The 26,724-nt window shown below is 39.6% G+C and overlaps 1 protein-coding gene across 1 annotated transcript in view; it reads left to right on the top strand.

Moving 5' to 3' along the window:
- The first annotated feature begins 1,839 nt into the window (after nucleotides 1-1,839).
- The window catches only part of tenm3 (teneurin transmembrane protein 3), a 180,444-nt gene continuing 155,559 nt past the window's right edge, over nucleotides 1,840-26,724 (top strand). Inside the window, exons 1-4 of the mRNA XM_028409964.1 lie at nucleotides 1,840-1,942; nucleotides 4,606-4,726; nucleotides 5,091-5,161; nucleotides 6,847-7,134. Of these exons, the coding sequence (XP_028265765.1) occupies nucleotides 1,840-1,942; nucleotides 4,606-4,726; nucleotides 5,091-5,161; nucleotides 6,847-7,134 (583 nt within the window). The remainder of the gene's footprint in view (nucleotides 1,943-4,605; nucleotides 4,727-5,090; nucleotides 5,162-6,846; nucleotides 7,135-26,724) is intronic.

The raw sequence follows: 26,724 nt of genomic DNA, 5'->3' as shown, positions 1-26,724 counted from the left end.
ATCCCATCAGCTTACTGTCCCATCTTAGGATCAGTTCTGCCTTGTTGCTTATTACTTAACTTAAGAGCAGCAGCAAAAGCAGCAGGCTTGTGCAACTGAGCCATTCATGAATCGACAATCAGCAAGTCTGCGTGAAGGCTACGCTAATGTTATTCAATCCCAGCTGCTAGAATCTTTTTGTCAGACTACTTGAAGTAAGCAGCAGTAGATATCCTCTTGTCATTGTAGTACATTTGCATGAGTTCCATAGCTGAAGTGCTTTCATGGTTGGCATTGCTTTTTCTGACCAGTTGTCAGTACAAACAGAGGTATCAGAGCAGAATGTGGGTTGATTATGGAATATTTTATGTAGGGTAGGTTATGTATGTCTGCTGCTGCTCCACGCCTGTCACTTCAGGTCTTGTTTACATGCATTACAAGCCAGATGGTACAATTATGCTACACCCATTTACATTATGGACCATCACGGGTCCAAACTGCTGCTAAATTTACACACAGACACACACATGATTTTAAAACTTAGCACAATCCTCTTCATCTTAAAGGACCGCAGTGTCTGGCCTAGTGTAATCTAGTGGTTGGATTCTAGAATGCAACCAACTACATACCCCTTTCGCATCTCTTCTTTTGCATGTTGGAGAACTTCAGGTGTCCAGGTGTCCGGCATGCTGTGACTTCACAGTCTATAGGGAGCACCTAGCAGGGAGTGCATCCACAATGCAGCTAGCTCATCCCCAGACCAAGCAAGTTAATGCAGAGCATCTTAAAAATGACCATTTAAAGATGCCAGCTTTATTTTTTATTTGTATTTACTTTGATGTTAACGTTAAGCCCTTTGGTCACTTTTGTGTTGTGTTGCTCTACAAATAAATGGTGATTATAATTAATTGATATATTGATAATTTATATATATATATATATATATATATATATATATATATATATATATATTGATGGCAGGAGTTTCTGAGGTTTAAAAATCTTGTTTCTACTAACTGATTCTAACGAATACACACACTCATCAGTTTAGCACAAGCAACATCACTTGTTTGTTCATTTGTGCGAAAATAAAATGTGAAGCGTCACAGTGCACAATCACTGCCTGCATGTCTTTGACTCGCTCCTTCACTTTTTGAGTGTCACTTTTAGAAACTGCTCTCACAGAGAATTCCCCCGAGGCAAGTGACAGCCTGACATCTTAAAAACAAGTGAAAATGAAGGATGAAACAGCATATCATCAAGTTCAACTGCGGGGTGACAATTTATTTACGTTCATTAGAATGCAGTTACTTGATACATGGAGAGCAGTTAACTGGTAAGTGCTCCAACATGCTGTGATAAATAGAAGCAGATGTGTGCCATGGATGCAGGTTCACTCTGAAGGACATAGGGCAGCAGTGTGTCCCCTCATACTAATGGAAACTTTATCTATGAAATACATTTGTTAATCAGTAGTAAGTCAAGTGTGTATTAAATGTAATAACGCAGGCGAAATGAACCAAATGAACAGAAGATGGTGTGGGTGCCTGTGTGTGTACCTCTGTCCATACACTGTGAACCACAGGGTGTGCACACCTCACAGAATACATCTCTTTGGTTTCCAGTGGGAGTGAGCACACCAACTGAGCATGCTGCTGTGAGACGGCATAAAAAACACAGTGTAGATAGTTAATTTCTATTCAGGTCAGAAGCACATACTGTTACTGTTCACTGTTGTTGTGGTATATGTGTACATATGACGTCAGAGTAGAATGGAAGAGTGTCGCCACACTACTACTGTCTAGCTAACACTAGCCTGCCTGTCTTTGTGTCTTTGCAGCTGTACAGCAGCATGCCTGTATGTTTGCCAGCAGTACAACCAGAAGCATTATGGAAGTGAAAGAGCGACGTCCATACTGCTCACTCACCAAGAGCCGGAAGGACAAGGAAGGACCCTACACTGGTGAGACATGTCAGCTTATCTATTCATTCATTTATTTGCTCACTTCTTTGGTTCACCATTCATTCATTAGGTGAGTCAGCCAGGGTGTCAGTCATCATGTTTCCTTTTAGAGATCCTGTACTGGCTTGAAATATATAGATTGATAGATTCTCTTTATTAAATCTACCATCATTTGACGAATCGTATCGTCATCACAGATGGTCACAATGATCACATTAAGTAAAAGGTTAAGAAAACCTTTATTTGTCCAACAATGGTTAAAGTTGACCTTGTACATTTCACCTTGTTATGTTTATCTCTCAACACAAAAATGACAAAAAGTCTCATCTTTTGTTGCATTAAATGTGTTCTGCCTTTTAAACATTTTGAGGCCACAGCTTGCCATCATTGTTTCATACAGTTACCATGGTTGCAGATGCTCGTCTAAAGCAAGGTTAGAGGATCATACAGTGACTCCTCAGTAGATCCAAGCTAACGTTGCATTCATTGGGGTGTGTTAATCCTGGAAAGAGAAGCCAAATCATCAGGGATAATATAATGTCAGCAGTAATCCTGGAATATACTTTTTATCACTCTGTTTGCAAACGGAGGAAGTAGTAATAATGTTACATGCACTTTGCTTCTGTAGCGTTTTATGCCCATAGTTGTGCTGCCAGTATTTCCTGTTGCAGGTCTAGAGATGAGTGGATCGCAGATGAACAGACAGAACTTTACTGAGGGGGAGAGAATATTGTTCAAGATGTCTCTTGCTATATTACAGTAGCAATAACTTTTGTTATTGTTAACAAAAGGCATCTTCACATAAATATAAACATAAACATAATGAACCTTTGACAGAATTCATCAAACATGTATAATCATGCTCCATCATGCTCACATGCTCCAAACTTTTTTTTGGAAAAGAAAATATAACTTAAAGTGGAGAAATGAGTTCTTAAACCTGTAAACACATTAGGGTTTTAGCTCTTACAGCTCCCTCGTCCTGACGTCAGTGTTTCTTTTGTTTGTTTGTTTTTTTTTCCAAAAGACATAGATCATTTGATCCTTTACAGTGGGTCTTTTTTTTATTTTTTACTTTAGTGAATGCAATAAACTACAACTAGCAGAAATAGTGAGTAAAATATTGTATAAAAATATCATTCACTGATACTTGTACTTTGATCATCACCGAACAAAAGAGACATGTAAGTTACAAGCAGTGTTTTCCAGAACACTGCAGTAGATATTCTTTCTGTTGTACATGAGAAGGGTCCTGGGTGAATTTTGCAGCTGGCCTGAGGCTTTATTGCTGCTGAGAAAGCAGTCCTTGTAGAGCAACCTACAACCTTAGAGCTGATCCCCAGGAGCCATGGACTATTGGCTTTCAGAGCTCCACTGCACTCTGGGCAGCAGGATAGTTCAGACCAGATGAAAAAGGTTAGAATCATCCTGCTAGCAGCCAGTGAAACTGTCTCCTCTGCTAGTAAATCATGTGCCGTTTTAAATAAAGTCCACATGTTACAAGATCACCTTCCTTCTCACATGACATTTTCCCAATGAATGTGCGCCTCCGCCCAGTTTGTGTCCCGTGCCATTTTGTCAGCCTTTCGGACGATGTGGCAGTGAGAAGTACTTGCCACACAGTTATTGGTTTATAGCAGGTCTGTCCGGGTATGGCTCGACATCTGGACATGATCAGTGTCCCAATTTTTCCTGCACTGAGAAATGATTCTTTTTAAAGACTCCATTAATATGGAAGTAAAGACCATAGGTCCAAAGTCACTGAACTCTTTAAGAAATACTATTTTGAAGGTAAAATTGGCCATGGTCTTCCACATGTTATCAGAGTAATGTGCTTCCGGCTGTTGCTGTAAAATAGGTTTGCACTACACTTTCTCTGTGACCACAGTTAAAGTTAATAGTTAAAGTTTTGTCAGTACTTTAGGGGCAATATATATTGCTGACCAATCTGACTTAGTGAACTTTGTGAATTTGTGATCTAGAAAAGGAAAAAAAGGTCACCCATGCCATGATACCAAACAGCACCCTACGGGGGTGCTTGTGAAAGTCTGCAGTCTGCTCTAAAGTGCTTATCACCCAAAGAGGTCCACAAGGACATGGTGACATTGCTAGGAGAGAGTGTTCCTTCTTACAGCATGGTAAAGAGAAGTACTGGCAGAGAGAACCTGGGAAATAGCTCCCATCATTGTCACCACAAAATCAGACCTTTGACAAGGTCTCTGACATTATCTTGCCAGAAGTAGATAGGAACAAAGGTGGCAATCTCCCAAGAATGTGCTCATGGTGCCATTTGGTATATAAAAAGGGTTAATTTGCCATTTTGTAAGGTGCATCATGAGAGGAATTTGAAACATGAATGAAGCAGAGAGAGAATAACAATAACAAGAGCATAAACAGAATCTCCAGCTTCCACAGTTAAAGCCAAGTAAGTGAGGTCAACAATCCAATTGGTCAGATTACTATCTGTTCCTCAAGATAAAGAATAAGCTTAATTCATTCTGAAACTGGCGATGATACCTTCTTGCAAAGGTTGCTCTGTTGCTGAAATATGTGCGAGAGGGCTTGAAACTAACCTGAACCCATAAACACAAACTGCTTAGAAACTTCTCAAAAACTGCAAAGAGCCAAATCTTTCCTCTGTGTGTTTGTGCACTTTCTTTTAGGTTCATCAGGGGACAGTGAAGACTGTGGTATCGGCTCCCAGGGACTCCGGGTCCCCACTCAGAAGTCCTACTCCTCCAGTGAGACTCTCAAGGCCTTTGACCAGCACCAAGACCAGACCAGGTTAGAACAAAGATTGTACACATTACAATAATGCTACGTCCAATTCCAGATAGAAAGAATCAGATTTAGCCGTCTGCTGTGCGTTGCTGAAAATCACTAGTAACAATGTTTCCCTACATTAATTTCCAGGGCAGTAATAGCAGGAGCACTCAGAGACAGTGGCAGTAATCTGTCTGGCCTGTGTTTTTACTGTATTATTTGATAACCACACACCTTGTCCTGCACTTTAAGCTGATGTGGTACCTTTGAAGCCAACAAAAGGACAAAGTGAAGGTGCACAGTGAGTGTCACTGGATTTACTCTGAAGCATTATCCTTTATCATAGTAACACAGCTGTGGACTTTTTGCCCTTGCTGTTTGACAGGTTACTGTACGGGACGACCAAGGGACACAAGGACATGGTTCACCGTGAACAGGATGATTATAACAGACAAGGTGAGAATCCGCGTACACTCACAGATGCACTCCTTAAAACATTACCTATACATTTAAAAACAAACAAATACTAATAACAATAATAATCATATTTTTTTATTGTGATGTGTCTTATGAAGGCCACAAATAACCAGTGAAAGAGATGCATCTGAATTGTGTTAACCAAATGAAAACAAAGGTTAAAAAAATAACATAATAAAAGGAAACATGCTAAATCATTGAGTGCATCCATTGTTCTCCAGCTCCAATTAACACAGCGTCAATATTTGAAGTATAAAAAAATCATAATTACTCAATCATCTTATCGCCTTCGTTTTCACTGCTGTCCTAATTGGAGCTCATTTAAAATTAATATAACTTTTAATTGAACGGCAGCTCTCGTTATCTCTTGTTGTGCCATTAATTATGGAAAGCTTTTATAATTTCCCTTTTCATTTGCTGATTAAAGATGAAGAGGCACACACTGAGATTTTGCTGATAATTTGTTTGTCTTCTTTTCATTCATATTTTCGGAGGATTATTGTATGTGTCATTTGAACCTGATTTCAGTCCATTTCAGGTCAATGTGAAAGAGTTACTCGTAATGACCTATTAAATTTAATGGTATTGTGAATATGTAATCTACTCATGAAATATTTTCCAAGTGTTCAAATATTAAAGAAACGATTTTTAGAAATGGAGAAACAAAAGTCATTTTTAAACACTGGGTATTAAGCATGTTTCATTTAAGGGATGTAATTACACAGCCTGGTTTTATAGCGTCCTTCATTATATAATTTTCAAAGTAGATCTCATTCATTCAATACACCTGCCAAATGAAAGCTTTTAGAAGAATATTACTAGGATTAGCGCTGTAATTATATACAGTCTAGGTATCCACAAACACATTTTACCACATAAATGTGAAACAGATATATTCTGCTGTTGTTTTTTTATTGCTTTAGTGCGATTTCTTTCTTTTAATTCAATTGTGTTTTTTGTGGAATTAAGGTGCTTAGATGACTAATTTGAGTAATTTTACTGCTTAATTATTTATTAATTTAGAGGAGTCTCATCATGTCATCTAGTTCACTCTCAGATGCTGCTCTAGCTGTGTAAAGTTAATTTACATTGGGAAATTTAATAACAATATGTTCTGGTCATGTTGCTTTTTTGTCTTCTGCTTTGTGTCTTCAAATAGTTTAATCCTAGAATCCTTTTTCCATGTGTTTTAGGCTAGCATTTTAATTTATTGGACTGTAGTGCAATAATGTAAAAATGAACAAATGTAATAGGGAAATATGTGGAATTGATGATGTACATGCTAATGTGAGTTGCACCACCATTTCAGTTTGTCTTAATAATCTCCAGGTTTAAAGCTCGTGTAATCTGTCTCTTCGCTTGTAATGACTAAATGGGATTTAGGGGATCTGTATAAGTATTCACCTTCTCTGTCTGGCATGCCTTCTGGGTTATTGCCTCTTGTCTTTTGGAAAAAAAAAAGTTTATTGGTTGATTTTTCTTTTAAAGGCATTTGATATATAAACATTTACACATATTACAGTCTCTTCTTTCCCACTTAAGTGCTACAGTTATATACAGTCTGATATATAGTATTTTCAGCGATTAATTAATTAACAGAAAGGTAGAGATTAGTCTGATATGTGATCAATCCAAGTTATTTATCAAGCAACAATGCCTTTCAGGTCAGCATTTCAGTCTCCGTCAGCTGGGAATCTGTGAACCGCCATCACGCCGCGGCTTGGCGTTCTGCTCCGAGATGGGCCTCCCTCACCGTGGCTTCTCCGTCGGCACAGCGCAGGACCTAGATGCTGATAGCCAGGCAGTGATGTCACCGGAGCGTGCCATGCGGCTGTGGAGCCGAGGCGGTCTGGGTAAATCGTCTGGGAGGAGTTCCTGCCTGTCGAGCCGTTCCAACTCGGTGCTGACTCTCACCGACACCGAACACGAGAACAAGTCGGACAGTGACAATGGTAGGACAGCTGAACGTTTGTCTTGCTTGGTTTCTCTATGCGCACTTCTCTTGGTGGTTCAGCAGTTAGAAATGCATTCATTATTAAGTAAGTTCATTTTTGATGCAATATCTGCCAATTCTAATTTCTTCTCTGATTTCACACATGTTGCTGATGAAACTCCTATGATCCAATCTTTGACTTAAAACTAGTCATGTTTCCATGTTCACAGTTTTTGTGGAAATGTACATGAAACTTACCATCATTATATCCACTCTCTCCTGTCTGGCTGGTAGCGAAATGAATGGGATTTGCAGGGGTAGGGGGGCAGCAACATACAGAAAATCCTGCTAATGAATTTAATTAATTATCACAATGTAGCTGAGCATTTGTTTTTTATCCTTTGTGTGTGCCTGTGTATGCATATTTCGTGTGAATGTATCTGTGTGTGAAGCCTATTCATTATCCTCAAGGCAGTTCTCCCTAACAGGTGTGAGCTTATTCTCAATAAAGGGTTTGTCTTTGATTTTGCGCGCACACACACACACACACAATGCACAGTGTTTTCATTAAACTAGAGAGACACACAGAGTGGGATTTCATTAAGAGGTGTGATGTTGTAATTAACAGTAAGATAAAGTGCTGAGTCATTGTGTTTCCTATATTAAGTTTGATAATGTTTTTATTAAATGGCATTATGCTGTGGAGATCAGTGCTCTGGAGGAAACATCGCATCTCTAAAAAATGAGTAGTCGTCAATTTTTTAAAGTCTAATTGACTCTTTAAAGCGCAGCTGTGTGTATCAGCTTCTCTGTGTGTGTGGCTGGTTTTGAAGAGTTGCAAAGAGTCAGCGCCTGCACTTGCTCTAAGTTGTTATTTATTTATTTATTGATTTAATAAATGGAATAAATACTGGATCCGTAGATTTTGGATTATGGTGGTTCTAACAGTGGTGTTTTGTATATTAATGTAGGATTTTTTTAAGGGCTCTCCATCAAAACTCGTACTGGGATTCACCTTGTTTCTTGAGCATTGTCATAGAAAAAAAAAATCAATCATCCATATTTTAACATTTCATATTTTAATGCTAGCAAATTAACTGTTTTTTTTTTTCTTGTAATCCAAAGAACGCCCACTCTCATACCATTGCAGTTTGCTTGGCAGAGAAGCCGCTGTGATAATAGCTATTCATCATCGTTGTTATTGTTTTTATTGCTCTTCATTTTTTTTTCTTGTAAATTTTCTTCTATATCTCTTTTCACTTTTCCACTTTCTTTCTTGTTTTAGTTTTTTGGCTTCTTCTTTATCTTCTTTGTTTCTTCTATGAAACGACTTGAGAAGCACTGACTTATTTGCAAAACATTGGCATAGTGAGATGCCAGAATCGTTCACATCTATGTCAGCACAACCAGTCTCGTAAAGCTGCTTATCAACGGAATCAATACAAAACTTTTTCAAGAACATTTGACTGGTTTATTCTCTTATGTCTACATCTGAAAGAATTTTCGTGAAGAAGTTCTAAGTTCTGAAAGAATGGCTCAGTGTTGTCTAGCAATAGGTCAGAACAGTGCATGTTTTGCAGTAGCAGAAAGAATAGTGTGACCTCTGTACGCCTCAGAGTCTACATTCAGACCGAGCTTCATAGATTTACATTCAACAGTATAAACATGTTAGATTAACCTCTGCTTTTACCTCATCAATGTGGTATTGAGTTGTTTTGAGAGGCTCCTTTGAGAGCAAACATACAGTATGCAGTGAGACACTCTGCAGCCACTTCACCTTCACCTCTGGAACACCTACTGTGTTCACCCTTTGAATGGAAGTTATTGTGGCGTAAACATCAGACGACGTGTGGCCTTGTTGTTTCGTCCCTTGATACTGACCCTAGTTCACAGCAGAAAGTGTGTGTGCATGTATGTGATATTGTGTGTTATAGTAAGCTAAACCCACTTGGATGATTCTATCAGCAGCTTTGTTGCAATAGGAAGTAAGAGGAAGAATAGATAACAGAAGAAAAGAGGGAAAGATCAGAGATTGGGTCATTCAAAAGAGGAGCAGGGAAAGTCAAGAATAAAGGCAGAATGGGGAAAGGGAGAAGCCTCTCTGCATTGTTTGTTCTCCTGAGAGGAAATATTAGACCAGAGGCGTCTGGCTCCCTCCCCAGTGGACACACACACAAACATGCACGCACACACTGGCAGACGTAAACACTTTTGTAGTGTCTGGACCCATGGGTGCCCAGCTGCTGTTTGCCCAGTTACTTGATACGGGTGATCTCAAATACAGGAACAAAAAAAGTAAGCTACATTTACATTTCCCCCTAAAACACAGACACACAGGTGTGTCTGCTTATTCTGAGGAAGGAGTATGAATTACAGTAACTCTCGCTTTTGTCTGTGGAGCAATGCTAAAATTCGGCCTTGGTCAAAGGCCATTGTCACTATAACATTATTGTGGGTCCAACAAAATTGACATATAATCTGTGGAAGGTCTGTGCCTTACAAGCAGAGGTAATGACAACAGAGGTCAAACTGAGATTCAACTCCAGCACCTAGGCCCTGTCTATTTTCTTCAGGTTTGCTGCTGTGCCTATTTGTGTCTTTGCAACATGTAAAGACACGTTGATCCAGTAAAAAAAGAGATGGAAATGATAGAAAAATAAGAGAACATGACAGAGGGAAGAAGAGAGAAAGGAGATACAGACAGGCAGACAGAGCAGGAGGACTGTATCATGTCTTTGCTAACCAGATTACTTTACAATGTGTCAACAAAACACTTAATCCATTTGGCATCTCTAAGCCGCTTAACACTATAACCTTAACTGTTATACAGTCTCACACACACACACTGAGGAAGCTCACACACCTCATAGCATATCACTGTTAAAAATGACCTCATACATTCAGGGGTAACTTGAATAAATATCACGATTAAAGGTGAAATATTTCCTGTTTCCACTGCTAAAAAAGGGCGATTTAGAGAATCGAATGTAAACAGTATGTAGACACTCTGGATGTTGTGCTGTTTTATATTTATAACTATAAGTGTGTATGTGCAGGTTCTAAATGTATATTCTTAAAGTCTAACTAATGCAAGCTCAGCTGTACATCAACTTTTTTTGAACATTTGTATTCATAGAAACAGAAACCAAAGATCTTTGAAACAGAATTTAAGTATTTATTATAAAATGTAAATTGGAGTCAATAGGTATCTAATTTTTCCCCCAATAGTGAGCAAAAATGACGCCTCATGCTGGATATATATTTCAATTTATATAGACATTACAAATCAGTTTTTCCATTCTGAATAAAGCCTGCTGATTAGACCAGTACTGGTTGTGTCCATCATGGCTTAGTAGTGGTGGAATAGTGCACTTTTTTCAGAATATTTTTACTGCAAATGCTTTATTTTGGGCATTTGTTAAAGTGAGAATCATTGTATTGTATTGTAGAATTGTTATCACAATGTTAAGCTTTACTTAGGTTGCATGTTCCAATAAAAGTGGTGGATAAAATTTATCTGCAGACCTATGACCTGAAAGTTCTTCACTACCACAAACAGGAAGTCTGGCTGGAGAAACGTATAGAAACAAATCATGGATATATCTCCTGTGCAGTTATATTCAGTTCAGTGGCTGCTCTGTTGAAAGTGCAGGGATGCCATTTATTGCAAAAGTAACAAAAACGATGAATCCCATTCATACAGAACAATATCGTACCAGAACAGTTTATTAAGCATTTCTTTCACATTTGCTTTTTTTCTCTGTAAGTGCAACACTCACATTTCACTGCTAAATTGCACTTTTATTTGGAATTACTGCAGAGTGGAGAAAGTACACAATAACAGTTGTAATGTGCCATGATAGCTGGCTTTCTTTCTGCCCATCTTCATTCAGAAGCCCAGTCTTTGTCTCACAGCTTTTGATTTTTACCGTTTCTAAGTGAAGGATGGTGGCCTCTGGATGCTACATGACACCATATTTAAGTGATTCTTGCTTTTCAAAGTACTGTTATTATTTAGCCATCAGTGGACACTCTTTAGAAACAGTCTTTATGAAAGGCATGAACAATGGCCACAGCTGAGGTGCTCTGTGAAGCTTTCTAAGTGGTGTGCTCCGAGCAAGTGTGAGCCGATGTAATACCCAAGACTCGATGTTGTTTATGCTATTAGAGAGTCATCCATCATCAATGAACTGAACTTTCTCCCTCCATGTTATCAAATGATAAAGCACATTCACATTGATGGATAACAGGATGTTTGTGTGTGCAGAGCATCACCTTGAAGTACGATGATATTTTATATAACAGTCACTTTATAAATGAAGACTGCTTTAGTATTGGCACACATCCTGTTTATGGGCCTTTGCATAAATATTGTGTTGTCACAAGAATCCTACTTTTCACCGAGAACAGTGAGTTGGAGGAACAGTATTGACTGAGCTGGCAGTGTAAAAGTGGAAGATGACTTTATTGCTTTGTGCTTCAGTTTGTCATTTTGCTGCATGATAAACCACCAGCCCACTGTCAGGTTCCTGCCCTCTGGAGAGGGTTTTCTTCTGTGTGTGTGTGGCTGCTTCCATTCTTTAGCTCCTGTCATTGCCATTGTGAGGCACCTCTGGAGTGTGATGATACCACCGCTGTGCTTCACCGTAGAGGTTGTAGCACTTATGAGAATTTTCTGACGCTAGCACAGACACAGCTTGCAGCTCTTATTTTCATTTATTTATGTATTTATTTATTTCATTCTTGACGTGACCCTTTTATAATGCGTTTTGGTTTATTTAAAGCAGGATGTCATGTCCTTTACCCAGAGTGCTTTCTGACTCCGCTGGATTGATGCAGTGCTGCTGAGATTGGAATTTTTCCAACATCTTCTGCAGTCTCTACAGATGATATATCTGAATAATCCCTGTTGGTCTCTGGTTAATGTCTCTGTTCAGCTTTGCTGTAGAAACAGTGCTGTATCTATCATTGAGGCCACAGTGCTCCTGGAAACATTTCAAGCTTTCAGAATGGTTTCAACCTTAACTACGTTTGAGCCATCTAACCAAAAGGCTTCACATGCACAATGCTGCTTACTTTTGTTCCCAGCGATACACATGTCGGTGAACATAGAGAGATGGCCAATCAGACTCATTCGCTACATTTGTACATATCATGGATCATTTAAGCAAAGGACAGATTTGGCTGTATTCATGATTTGCAGCAAAAAGGCATTAAAACATTTACACTTGTCATTAGGTCAGAACATAGACTGATGGAAAAAAATTAATGAATTTCTGTGAATGAGGTCCACAGTAACAACAAGTACGTGCATATTTTTATAATCATGATTTTATAATCATCTTTCTTGCTATGATATTGTGGTGTTGTGTGTGAATGCGTGTGTTTCCCTTTAGAATAATATGTATTCCTAAAATATTTATATCATGGCTTTATTAAACTATACATCAGGTAGCTCTTACCACGATGTTCATATGCTTACAACTTATTTACTTTTGCTGCTGCAAAAGAACTTCATATTGTATATGAGAAAGTAAAGCTGCACGGCACGCTCACGCATCTACAAATACACATATCATGTTAGAAGAATAATTATCAGAACACTGCTGCAAAAGACAGATCACTGCAATAACCAAGGTGCATATGTAAGTACGGAAAGATAATACATACACGCACGTTCACCAGTGGTCTTGTTTAAAGGCATTTTTCTGTCATCCACACTGCAGTATTGATACATAGTGTAGATATTACTGTGCATGCTGCTGTATGTTTAATACAAAACAGCCCTCTGGTATAAATAATGGATCATCGCTTTCCTTCTCTCACAGCAAGAAGGCGTGGAGAGGAACAGTGTGTTTGTTACACAAAGACTACAGCCGCTAACTGCGCATTTACTTCAGGGTCACTTTTTCCTTCATGACTATGTTTTCTATCAGCAATTCAAATGGACTTGGATTTGGTGCACATCCCTCACACACATACACACATTTACAGTGCTCTCACACACACACAGCCCTGGTGCCAGTCATATTCAATAGCAATCTAGCGCTGACCATAGAAATCAATGAATAACAGACTAACTGACTAGAGGGTTTAACTTTGGCGCCGCTAACATGGAGAAGACACTTCACTCCATCAAGTGGCTAACATTAAATCATTATCCGTACAGGGTTTCCCCCTCCATTCTTCTCATCTTTCATTTGTGTTTCTTCTTGTTAAACATGATTGTTGTGCTGTAAATTTACATTTATTAACATGATTATACACAGATACTAATGAAATGTTTTTAGACATTATAAGTCTAGTCATACTGATGACTAGACTATTGTACACCCAGGAATTATGTTATCCAGAGTTGTACAAGGTGTTAATAATTATGAATCTGAGGTGCAACAAGTCTTCCATCCTCCCTCCCCTTCACCTCACCCTCCTCACTTTCTTCTCCTCCTCCTTTGTCCCTCTCTCCACTTGTGTTTCTCAGAACCCATTTAGGCAGAATCCATTACCAGAAGTGCAGAGGGAGAAGGAGCAAGCGCGGTAGAGAGACAGAGAGGAATGGAAAGCGGGAGATGGAGGGAGTGTTCAGCCTAATAAATTCTACAGCAGTGTTTCTCGGTTTCCTTGAGTCTTGGGACTTGATAGATGACGGCCTTTTTACTTGTGGTGACAGGCGAGGCTTTCACGGCAGCTCTGCAGAAACCCCATACAGTAACTCAGTGAGCTGTTTTTCGGCATTTTACTCAAACGACTTCACTTTATTTATTGTATGCAAGGAGTACACTCTGCTGCACATATTTAGAATTTGGAAATACATTTTCATCCTAAATCAACCCACTCTCATTAAAAAACACTAATGGATCACATAAGATCCAGACGTGTCTCCTAAACAGTACTGAGGGCCCTGTCCAGAGAAAAGTGATTCCAGTTTGACCTGCCACGCTTTGCATGTGGCATTTTTATCTGTATAACGTTTGAGAAAAAAATAAGACTGACATCTGCTATGCTTGATCCCTTTTGCATCTTTGTCATATCAACTAACTATTAACTCAGTTCAGTCAGGAGGGACTCAAGTGAGTGAATGAAGGGAATTTATTGCTATACAAGAATTGGAATGTGCTTTGGCATTTTAGACCCCGACACGTTGAATCTAAAGGGCAGCTGGAGAAGAGACGGAAGACTTTTAAATTATTTCTGCTAAGCTGTGATTGGGCAGGTGAGGGACGGCCGACAGCTGATTGGTGAGGGAGGTGCTCTCTATTAATCACCCGTCCGGAGTGGGAGGATAAAGAGAGGGAGAGCGAAGGAGAAGGGTGAAGAGGGAGAGATCAGGCGGATAGACAGATAATGGGTGAGTGACGTGCTTTAACGTTGAGGAAAACAGAGTCTTCCTGATTGAACTTGTGCTAAGAGCTTGTGAACAAAATGATAACAAAAGTCTGAATGCAGCTGCGTTAATATGTTTCTCCTCATAGAGTCTCAGTGCAGACATGAGGTGGAGACCGGGGCTGATTATGAAACATAATCATTATTTCAAATTACATTATCAATAAAACATATTATGTTTCATATTACACTGTTATATTTAATTCATATATATGAGTCCAATAAAGCTTGTTTAGTGATTGTTGTGGAAACTGCAAATATTGCTAATTAACAACATCATAGTGCATCATTACACTGACAAATATTCACATTAAGAAAAATCAACTGCATTGACAGAAAGGCAATTCAATCTGCAAGGTAGCCAATGACATCTGTGAACTTTGCCCCAGCCTGGAGCCCGGCTAATCCAAACGGAAAATACTTCCTCACTAATTTGCCCACAATAGGTTGTGTTCATTTTCTCTTTTCAAGCTAAACATCTTTAAGGAATAAAATCAATAAATAAATAAATAAAAATCTCTTTAACTGTACAATTATATTTGATTCATTGTTGATGAGAACATACTTTGGTGGTAGATATCTTAGCAAACATGATTTTACTACTTTTTGTAATGTACTTTTTATATGCATTTCTTAGACATTTTACAGACATGAATCTTTTTTAAAACGTGAGTGTTTGTTAAGTGGTCCTGTCTCCCTATTCTCAGTGTGAGACTATTTCAAATATAGCTGAAACTGACACAGCACCCGTATCAATTGTTTGGTGATGGGAGAAAGGTGTGATGCTTTCTTCCTGTGAATATGCATTACAGCTCACTGATTCCTGACAAGTGGTATATGTGTGTGTGTGTGTGTGTGTGTGTAGGTTGAGAGGTATTCAAGGTGAGAACTGAGATCAGATATCAAGCAGATCCGATTCAGATTGGGTTTCATATCTATCACACAGTAATGGGAGTATTGATAAAATGTCATGTCAGAATTGCACCACACACGCACATGGTCATGTTTTAGCATTTCCAAAAAAATAATTCAGTGATTCACAAACTAGAATTTTGCCCACTCAAATGAAGGTGGAGCCTCACAACACAAAGACGTACATGTGCACTGGCAAGCTGACACACCAGTGCACACTAGTCATTTTTGTTATACATTGTTATCCCTCTCTCTCACTCCTCACACACACACATGCACACACAATCATTAGTATGTGGTGCTGTGTAATAGCTGGATCAATAGCTGTGCTGTTCTTACAGGATCATTTGGCCTCTGAAGCAAATGTTCTGACAGCCACTACATCATTAGGACATTACCACTGGCCCCGCTTTCTCTTACGCTCTCCTCTGCTCTCTCAATCCCTCATTCACTCCTTTCTCCTTTTTCTTTGTCCTTTGTGCTCTTTACCTCATAAGGACAGCGCTACAATGTCCTCTACCTGCTTTAACACCAATTTTCCTTCTTTTGAAGCTCTGAATGTATAGAGAAATAATCCCTTTTTGTACATGTAGACTAGAACTAACACTGGCGTGAAATAAAAGATTTTCCTTTTTTTGTGCTGATCTGGCCTTATAGTTGGCGCACTCTAGTGCCCACTAAGATTCAATCCCTCATCATAACCTTGAAGGAATTGTGACATTTGGAGCGATGTGAACTGTCAGCACTTCCGGTACCACGGTGGTGCATCAATTGTGCCCGAGCTAACAGAGATAATTAAATACACTGCGGAGGGCGTTGGAAAGAAAAGTTTATTACAAAGGTATGAGGTACAGGTGTGTCTGTTTATTAGCATTTTTTTTCTGAAAATACTTGCAGTCCAATAATCATGGCCTGTTACTACCTAACTACGTAGGAAACCATATCAACCCGGCACTTTTCACACCCAACGGGAAACGTGAGCGTTTGGAATAAATTCACCAGATTTTTTTTTTTAATGAAGATGTGATTTGTATCCAAAGCACTACAGTAATTACATGAAGAAGCAATGCTTTCACCACTCCACTGTCCTTCTGTTTCTCATTCTCACACACACATGGTAGCCTTTGCAAAAGTGTCTGGAAAGCTAGTGATAGCGTGGCTGACCTCAGCATATGGGTGATTTTACTGAGAAACTTCACATAGCCATGCACACACACTCACACAGCTTTATTTTCTCCTTATTTTCATCTCTCTAGTTACATTAAAACTCACACTCCCACATTGCCTTGTCTGTCCTTGGCAACTACTTGGAGTGTCATATGGCTTCCACTAAATGTGATTATGACACTAACAAAGGCTGTTTAGCTGTGTGTGCTTGTGTTTGTGTGTGCGCAGGCCTGTTGAGTGGGAAGGCCAGTCTGTCTGTCTCTCAGACAGGCTAGCCTAATATTGTTACATTTCTGTCACTGATAGCTTTACTGTAATATACAGAACATCGTTATATAAACAAGTAATCATTTTTTAATGGCACATCTTTCACAAATATTTACATTTGGGTATCAATATCTAATTTCTTCTTTGAAAATATGTAAAATTTGCTAATTAAATTAATTTGATATGTGCTGTGATATCAATTGGGAAATCAAGTGGTATCAGACAGCTCATATAGTTTATAATGTTACCATCATAGCTGAAATTTGTTTAGCAGTTAAAGTAAAAACTACATTTGTTTTCAGTTCAGTTGCCTGAAAACAGTGCTAATAAACCCAGCAGCAGACAGTGTCCAAAATATTCCCACAATAACTACGTGGAAAACTATGCTAACCTTAGCAGCCACTGCTAAATAGTTGAAAAGAGGCTGAGCTCATTAAATGTGCACACACAGTGACCCAGAATGTGTGTGATAAAGCCTTATTGTTCTTCTGGCAGCTTCATGATGAGGCGTTGTAGTGAGGCCTGAGTGCACGCCTCATGTCAATGTTGCCACCCGGGTTCAAAAAGACACATTGCACATAGATTGGATGAAGGGTTTTGGAAAAATGAAATGAAAAATGAAGAGCAGGTGTTTCAGACAGGCCTTGCACATTGTGACATTCTTGTAAATGACACACTTGTAAAAGATTGTGGCTAATGTACGCTGATGTTTAGCTGTAATTAGAGTGTGCCATGTCTATATCAAACACAGTGCACTGCTCTGTCTTTAGGGGCTACAGTGTCTCACGTGCATTCATAAGCTGGACCCATTTTGTGTGGCTCTTTATTTAAACGCAAAGCAATTAGTGAATCATAGATATTGATCAACTAACGCTATCAACCCGTGATATGCTCATCCATATTTACTGGGGGGCAATAAAAATCTTTATCGCTCCGTCTTTTAAAGGCTCCTTGTGGGGTGTCGGCTAGGAAACAATAAATAGCCAGTAACCAAAACAGAAAGTCAATCTCTGAGTAGTTAAACAAGGCGGCTAAATCATTACATTTATAGGAAAAAAATGTTAGAATGAAAACAATTTACAAAAATGTTCAAGCTCAGCACAAGAAGCTTTCATTTCTAAACTAATGTTAGTATGTGTGCCAGAGAGAGAGACAGAGGACAGGTCAGCAGTTTGAGGACTGGAGTGTGTGTGTGTGCGTTTTAAATGGTGGCACCTCTGCTTTGAGCTAAACACACGCACACACGCACATGTGCAGCCCTCTTGCTTCCATCTCCATCAGTGTGATGAGCGGATGGAGGCTTTTAACTAATCACATCATCTAAAAGGAGAGAACAAAGGAGAGAGTGGGAGAAGAACGGGAAGCCGAGAAAAAAATCAAAGCTTGCGTGAAAGGAAGGTGAAACATTTCTTATGAATGAGTCATCTGCTTTCAATTACTTCACCTCTCTCACCCTCTCTGTCTCCCTCTCTTGGTCCTTTCTGTCCACCCCCCCCCATCACACACACACACACAACATCCACCACCACCCCACTCTCTCAGGTCTTATCTCCCTCATATTGCACACTCAAGGTATTTGTAATCCGCTTACACTTGTTCAGCCTTCTTCTACATTGTAACTTAATATGGGCCATGCCCTTGTCTCTGTGTGCGTGTGTAATAGATATAAGTTACCTGTATTTCCACCTGCATCTATTTCCCCCTCACAGTCGCACACAAACGCAGATAAAGTCTCAAAGCTGAAGTTCACAACATTGCTCTCATGAAAGGGAAGTCAAGGATAGAGGGTAATTACAGGCAGCTAAGACATGTAAAAGTGCACAAAAGGAACCATGTGCAGGAATAAATGAAGTGAAACAGAAAGGACTTGATGAATGAGGGTATACTGAAACATCTCATGTCAGTCTGACCCTCGTAGCATCGCTGTCAATCCAAAAGACTTCAATAGAAGTTTAAAGTTTTGAAGCAAGGGTGTCATCTTATTTCTGTCTGCATGATTAATAGTTTGATATAGACTTACTGATTACTCTGTGTTGCCTTGTGTGTGTGAATGGCTCCAATATGCACAACTATAGAATCACACTCATCAGCATCTCCAAAGTATTAATGCACAGCATGGAGGATCCTAGTCACAGCAAAGCCAGTTGTTATCAATGTCCCCATACATCAGCGGCCATATAATCCTTTGTTGCATAGAGGGGGGGGGGACTTGTAGTCATGCAGCCATTTAAAGTGTGTGTTTACGTCTGCAGTATTTCAAGTCCACCAGAAGAGGTGTCTACAGGTGTGTACAGGATGTAGTGCATGCGCTTTTATTCATTTTTAAAGATAAACTGTAGCTACAGGCTTCAACAGATTTATGTTTAGTCAGCACAGATGACAGGCTTTAATGCTTGTTTTCATACAAAATAAGGTAGACAGAGAAAAAGCAATCTACAAAATCAAACCTGGATCATCTCTTGGGCAGGTATAAGCTCTACCAGGGCAGTTGATGTGACAAAATGGCTGTGAGAACGTGAATACAGAATACATGTTGGCTGACTGTCATGATCTAGGAGATAATTCCCTGTGTGTCCGCTACCATTCAGTCTCCTCATACTAAACAAAGTGAATCCATTGAGTACGCCAAACCTGACTTCAGGGGAGCAGGGAGTCACTCCCTGTGTGTGTGTGTGTGTAAATCTGTATTGTGTCTGTGGGATTTCTGTGAGCTGGGGAACTCCTGCGTAGAAAAGGCAAAGCAGCAAATATCATTTCCAGCTGGACTGAATCATGCCATGTTCTCATATCGTCACGCTCACACGCACCATATTCACACACAGATGCAGCTGGTCCTAAAGTATAAGGTCTCTAATTGAAACCTTCTATTTGTTTATAACCCCGCACTCTATCCTTACGCACAAAACACACACACTCCCCACAGCTTCTGGTAACGGCTTTACAGGCTGTGTGTGTGTTGGGAAGCTGTGTTTCATTTCTTGTAATGCATTTTTCTGCGGTTCTTTTAAATAACCTGGAGTAGTTTCAATCTTCTCTTCTCATCGTGTGGTTACATTACAGTTCAAGGGCCAAGTTTTCTCATAATGATCAGACATAAAAGTTTTTACATTTCTATGTGCTTTTGCCAAAAGCAACAATTAGGACTAAGGGCACACGCTTAAAAAAAAAAGAACATTTCTTTCTGAATATCAGGTTTAATACACTGAGCCTGTGATGGTCTGTTCGGTTTTGTCTGTTCACTTCCTGTTTTATTTTGAAAATTGTCTGGTCACCAAACCCTCATTACTCTTTGCCAGATTCTCTTCGTAATAAATCGACCAATCCAGCATTTGTTTATCTGGTTGCTTGTGAATGCCTCCTGCCTGTTTATTGACCCTGAACTAGTCTTTTCCTTGAGTTTGCATCTTTGTGTTCTTTGACCTTTGGACTGTGTTTTGGACTTTGCTTTTTCTACCCTTTGCTAGTTTCCCTTAGCTTTGTGGACTGACTCCGTGTGTATGAACTTCTGCCTGTTCAAATAAAGTGTTGGATTCTGGGCTATATTTGAGGTAGTTGTCATGTCTGCCATATTAAGATGAAGTACTGGTGTCATTAATCCTGGTGACGCCTCATGTGTACATGTTTCTTAACCCTATTCATGATTTGAAATTAGCAGTGTAAATAGTCCGGGCCCAAATTACATTAGAGGGTGGGGATTGGAATTATCGAAGCCAGGATCAGGCAGTTTGTTTAGTGTTGTTTGAAGAAATATGTATTAAAAAATACTGTGCCTCAAACTTGATTAATGAGATTAGATTAACAGCCTTGCTTTAAATGTAACTGGCTGGGTGGGGTTCCTTTTTTCTGTGGGATAACATGGTTTGGTTTGGACTTTCTTTAATTTGATTTCTTTTTGCGTTTCCCACTCACTAACGAATTCAGCGTGCTGTTTTGTAACCTTTACATCACACTGGTTGGTGCATTTTCTACTCTTAATACCCAAAGATCTCCCTATTGTCTACTCTGCATTTCATCACACCATCACACACCCTCTTCTTCTCCATTGACCACCATCTTCTATTTCTTACTGTTTCCCATCATCCCCTTCTGTACAATATAGGATAAACATTTATTACTGCTCTTTTGTCAAACATGCACACACACAGACACACACACACTGCTGTTACTGCTGTGTTCCACCAGGGTCCTGTCTTCTTGTGTGTTTAGGTGTGTGTGTGTGTGTGTGTGTGTGTGTGCATGCTTGAAACAGCCTAGGCTAGTCATTATTATATTAAAAAAATAGATGTGTGAGTAATTAATGCAGTTATTGCATATATTACAGAACAGTTACAATGATATCCATTTGGGATTAAATATATACGGGAAAACAACAAAGAAATCTTGCTGTCACATTTAAGTAAAAGTGTATTTTTTTCTTCTTTGAAGTGTTTCTGACAGTGCTGCACTATAGCATATACACTGTATGCTGTACCCTGTAGCATATATATGGCTCTCCCAGCGGAGCAGGCAGTGTGACTCTCTGCTCTGTTGGGAGTGTCATTCAAGGGTCTCATTCACCCACTGAGTCTTTTCCAGTGTCTGTCTTTGTAGGTGTGTGCGTGTGTGGTTGGTTGTGTTTTTTGTTATTCAGTCATTTGTCGGCTTGGAGCCATTTGACAAGGTTGAGTGTGTGTGTCCAATCAATACATCTTTGTGTGACTATGAAAAGGTAGTAATCTGCGTGGGTTTGTGCACGCTGTTATTATTATTAGTATTATTAGGGCACTTTCCGGGCTGTTTTTTTGCGTGTGTGTTTGTGTTATTGTATGTTGTGCTTAAACCACAGGTGGGTAAAACAGCAGGCGGCCAGCATTTATCCTAAATGGTTTAGTCCACCCCCACACGATCGTAGTAATCACTGTTATTTAGAATGGGCTGCACAAAGGTTGACAGGGTAATGCGCACACACACACATACCGACACACACACGCATATTCGGACTTCTCTCTGTTGCTCCCGTGCACAGCTACGGGGTACACTGGTCAAGATGATTACTGTTATTTTGTTTTGTGGCCCGGAGGCTGAAAAGTCCGAACTCATAGTAACTCACACAAATATACACACATGCACACACACACACCTTACCATGAGAGGGAGTTACACTATGTTATCTCACCATCGACTCAAATCCCCACATACTGAATGAAGGATTAAGAAAAAAGGAGAAAGCTCTCTTTTCTTTTCCTTCCCTTTCCCTCCCTTCTGCCGGTTTAGAATTCTCGCCTCATTGCTTTTCCCCCTCTTTAATTCACCAGCTGGTTTGTTTAAGCTACTCTCTCTCTCCCTCTCTCTTCTTTTGCTTTGTCTCTCTCTCTGTGTCTCCTGCTCCCCTGTTTCCCCCTCACACTTTCCATCTTCCTCCCTTGCCTTCCCTCTCTCTAAGGTTGTGAACCTGCCCAGCAGGGGTCCCATACAATGAAATGAAAGAGCTTACGATCCCTCATCACACACACACTCATACACAAATACACACACATGTAGTGTCTAATGGCGGGAACAGCTGAACTTGCACTGAAACACACACGCCCCCCCCCTCTCTCTCTATTGATCATGCACACACGCACACACTCTGAAGGCCTATAGAGTCTATATTGTGTGTGCCAGTGGGGGGCACCAGCAAATACACTGCTGTTAGAAAAGCCTCACTCCTGGAAGGATGGAGACGGAGATAAAGGAAAGAAAAAGTCTATTTCAAACTTCTTTCTCCGGTATTCTCCTTCTGCAGGGAATAGGGATCTAACATGGGTAAACAGAAGGCCATCCTTTTCTCACCAAAATTTAAATCCAATGTGGGAAAATATTCTGAAATTAGAAATGAGATTCAGATGCAATCCATTCTCCTTGAATCATTTCTACTTTTCAGACAGAAACACACTGAAGCAGAAAATCAGCAACACTGGCAGCGTTCAGGAACTCTCACATTTAAACAGAGACTTTAACACATGATTTGACTGAAGGCGCATTTTAGTTTCACGTGAACTGCATAAGCACCTGAATATTCTTAAAATACGACCTTTAGCCCACATGTTGAAGGATAAACGATAGGACATTATCTGCCCATCTTAATCCACCTATAGTCTCTATAATCATAGATGTTGTTGAGCAGGTATTGTGAACTGATGTATTTGGTGAAGGACATCAACATTAGTGTGAATATGCACATTTTTTTCAAATGCAGGTAATCCCATTAAAGCTAGTGATTAATTGAATGAATGACTCTTTTCTGCTGGAACACATCATTAGTAATTAGCATTAATAGCATCTTCCTTTACTGGGCTGTCAGCAGGAAGGTTCTCCCTCATGAGCTGGGTCCTGCTCAAGGTTTCCTCCTGTTAAAGGGGAGTTATTCTTTGCCACTGTCTGCTTGCTTAGGGTTCAGGTTCTGGGTTTCTGTAAAGGGCCTAGAGACAATGCTGATTGTAAAAAGGTGCTATATTTCCTTTGGGATTAATAAAGTTTTATCTTATCTTATCTTATCTATATAAATAAAATTCAAATAAAATGAAAAGAAAATGTAAGCAGTAGAAAGTCAGTGACGCTATGTTTACACTGAAATTACTACATCGGCCAAGTGCCTGTAGACAAGGAGAAGTCTGCCTTTCTTGTGTTTCTTTTCTTTTTCCTGAATGTGTCAAGTTCATTATTCTGAATATGATGCAAGAAAACAAGCTTAGTCACAAGCAGAAAGCATTTTGGAGGTCAGTATGTTAGGAGGCAGATGGAGATTGTGGCTGCTGCACTGCTGGTTGGAGCTGAAAACATCACATTTTAAAGATCACATTATCGTCAGTTTGAATAATAGTCCATGGACGTCCTTTAGCAGCTGTAGTCCCCGTCAGGATCATACTGTAGAAGGGATGAGAGTAATAACCTTTTTAAATAAACCTTTTGTAGAAGAGTGTTAGTGGGTCTTCAAATTAAATTGTTTCTTAGACTGTCCTATTAATTCAATCGTAGAATGGTGGAACTATTTTATGATTGATGCAATTTTTGCATAGATCAGTTTTCAACTGATAATTTGCATTTTAGATCACTCCAAGTGTCAATCAATTAAACCAAACAACAGAAAACTGTATACACTCAGGTAAAAAGGGAAAATTGCTCAACAGCTCTGAGTCAGAAGTCCATTCTGCAAGCTCTGTATTTGCTGATCCCCTTATCCTCTTAGACATGTCTGAAACCTTTGTGATACAGTCTCCGTCTTACATGCAAGACGTGTGTACCAAGAGCATTGTTTTCTTTATCACCTTAATAATTCAAGGTTTTTCCAGGTTTAGTAGCTAAAGCTACATGGAGCATTATAACGGCCATTGTGTTGTTCTCTATTGATTTAAAATGCTGTGCAACACTGGTATGTTTAATACTCATTACTCATTTATTAGAGAGGAAGGTTTCAGTTTCACAGTCATCCATCCTTTCCTTCACGCTGGAAATCCACACTGCTGGGTTGTCATCTGCTGTTACTGTGGACAGCTCGGCCATCTTAAGTGCCCCACCACAGTATCAAAATGACAGGAAAACCCTCACACACACACACAGCCCCAATTTATTTATGTATTTATTTTGTACAAGCTGAAGCGCCCCTGGTCACTCATGGGCTAATTTGACACTCAGTTATTTGCTTCCCTCTGTTAGTCATACATACATTTACTACAGGTACGGTTGTGAGCACACACGTGTGTTCTGCATAAGGGAGCCATGTAATAAAAACCTGCATTATTAAGGAATACAGATAACTCCACACTTTATATCCTCATCTGCCTGCCAACGGCCTCTATGCCAAAATCAATACTCCATTAACCTCCATTGGAAATGATGCTTATATCATTAGCTCCTGTGTGTGTATGTGATGATTATGATGATGTATAGATTAATAAAATATTTTATTCAGTGTGTGTGTGTACAAAAAACCGAGTTGTTTGGACAGAGGTCCATTTATCACATTTCACATTCAAATCATAAAATGGGCTATAGTTGGTTGATGGGGTATAAAACATGTATGTCTTTCCTCATGCCTTCTAAATGTTTTTCTTTATTCACTGCATTTATTTTTAAATTAAAAATCATAAGAGCCTTGTATACTCTGATACTTATATTCAGTTGTAACAGTAAGGTGAAGTGGAATTGAATAGAGAAATGAACACATTTTAGGTCTACGTGTTTATGGAATTAAAATATATATTTAAAAAATATCACCAAAATTGTCACGGAATACAGGCAAAGTGGTCAGGTTATGAACCACCATTTGTGACCAAAAAAAAATGTTTTGATTAAAAATAAAATATATTTAGTTCGAGCTGCTGAGAGAGAGAGAAAACTGCTGTTTGCGTTCTTGCAGCCATTATTGTGCTGATTCTATGGAGGTGCAGGAGGGTATGACGAGGCCACACTGTCTGAAACGTGACGGAGGGAAACACAAACCTGCTCAAAGTTCTCATGATTACATTTTCTAAGATTATTGCCAGTGTATATATTCTGCAGCTCTGTTTTTAGATCTGTCTCCATTTGTAATTATCCTTACCATTATTGATGTTATGCTACTTGTGCTGCTGTGGATCAGTAAAGGTCCAGCATATCCTATCTACAACTATCTCATTATGTGGCTCAAAGAATTGGCATCAGCTACGCCCCTGTTGCTCAGGCTCTGATGTCACTGGCAGGTGAATGAAGGGTGCAGCCTATGGGGAAGCTGTACAAACATAAAAAACACAACCAGCTAGTACAGGAATGTGTCATTTTTTCCTACACCACCATGGAAACACTGGACTTCACAGTGTGCAGTCAGCCTGGTCCAACGCGGTTCTCTTATTTCCCGATGAAGCGTGAATCAAGCCTTAGGCCTGTTACATACTCTATAAGGGCTCATACTCACAGGGCAGATTAGGATTTTTCCATCTGTGTTTCCTCAAGGGTCCACGTGATGTACATTTCATCCTCAGTCTGTGACGGTCCACATACAACTACAGCTAAAGTCCACATACAGCAGAGACACTCAATGAAATGGCATCTTCCTGCCCCCTTAGAACACCATGGGAATGCTGCAGTGGGCGCAGTGACTTCTCTAAATTCACCTTGAATGAATGTCTTTTATTGTTCCTATAAGCTGAAGGCTTCACTAGTCATATGCTTTGTGTGCTCCTGCCTATAGTGTTTTTTACACACCCAAAGAGTGTTTCAATACTTGGTGGGGCATGCATAAATCGCCGTATAATTGCTGCTAAGGGACCACCTCATTATGCTACACTAAAAAGGGCCTGTGTGTGCGCGCTTTCAGATGGAATCACAGGCGTGACACAGGGGCATCGGGGTCTAGTGCGGCCCGTGCTGTCCCTTTCACACAGCTGTCAGTTTGGTTCTGTTGCTACCTGCACAGCTGGATTAAAAAGCCAACAACAATGCTCCACCTCTCCATCTCCGCAGCTTTCCCACACAGCCGCAAGACAGGATGAAGGCAGGGCAGTGCAGGCTGGAACAGGGCCGTGAAAGAGGGTGTAGACTCGTCAAGCCCTTTCACCGAGCTCGGTTGTTGGGGCATCACTCCACTGTGTGTTCTTTGCTGCATCACCTTTGTCTATTTCACGAAACAAACTGGACGCATGTTGGTCTCTCCATCAAATGTCTAAAGAGTGATTAGTTATTATTATTATTATTATTATTATTATAGACGTGGTGTGTTACGATCAATATAAATGTGTGTGAATAGTATTGCTGTTATGTTACAGATATATTTACTCTCGCTAAAATGCAACTTTTAACACTTGATTCAAAAACATACAATAATTATGGTGAATTAAATATTTGATTGAGTTACACTATGTTAAATAAGGTAATCTGACAATTT

Source organism: Parambassis ranga, chromosome 1 (assembly GCF_900634625.1).
Source record: "Parambassis ranga chromosome 1, fParRan2.1, whole genome shotgun sequence".
Classification (NCBI taxonomy): Eukaryota; Metazoa; Chordata; class Actinopteri; family Ambassidae; genus Parambassis; species Parambassis ranga.
This window is presented reverse-complemented; position numbering and strand designations above follow the sequence as displayed.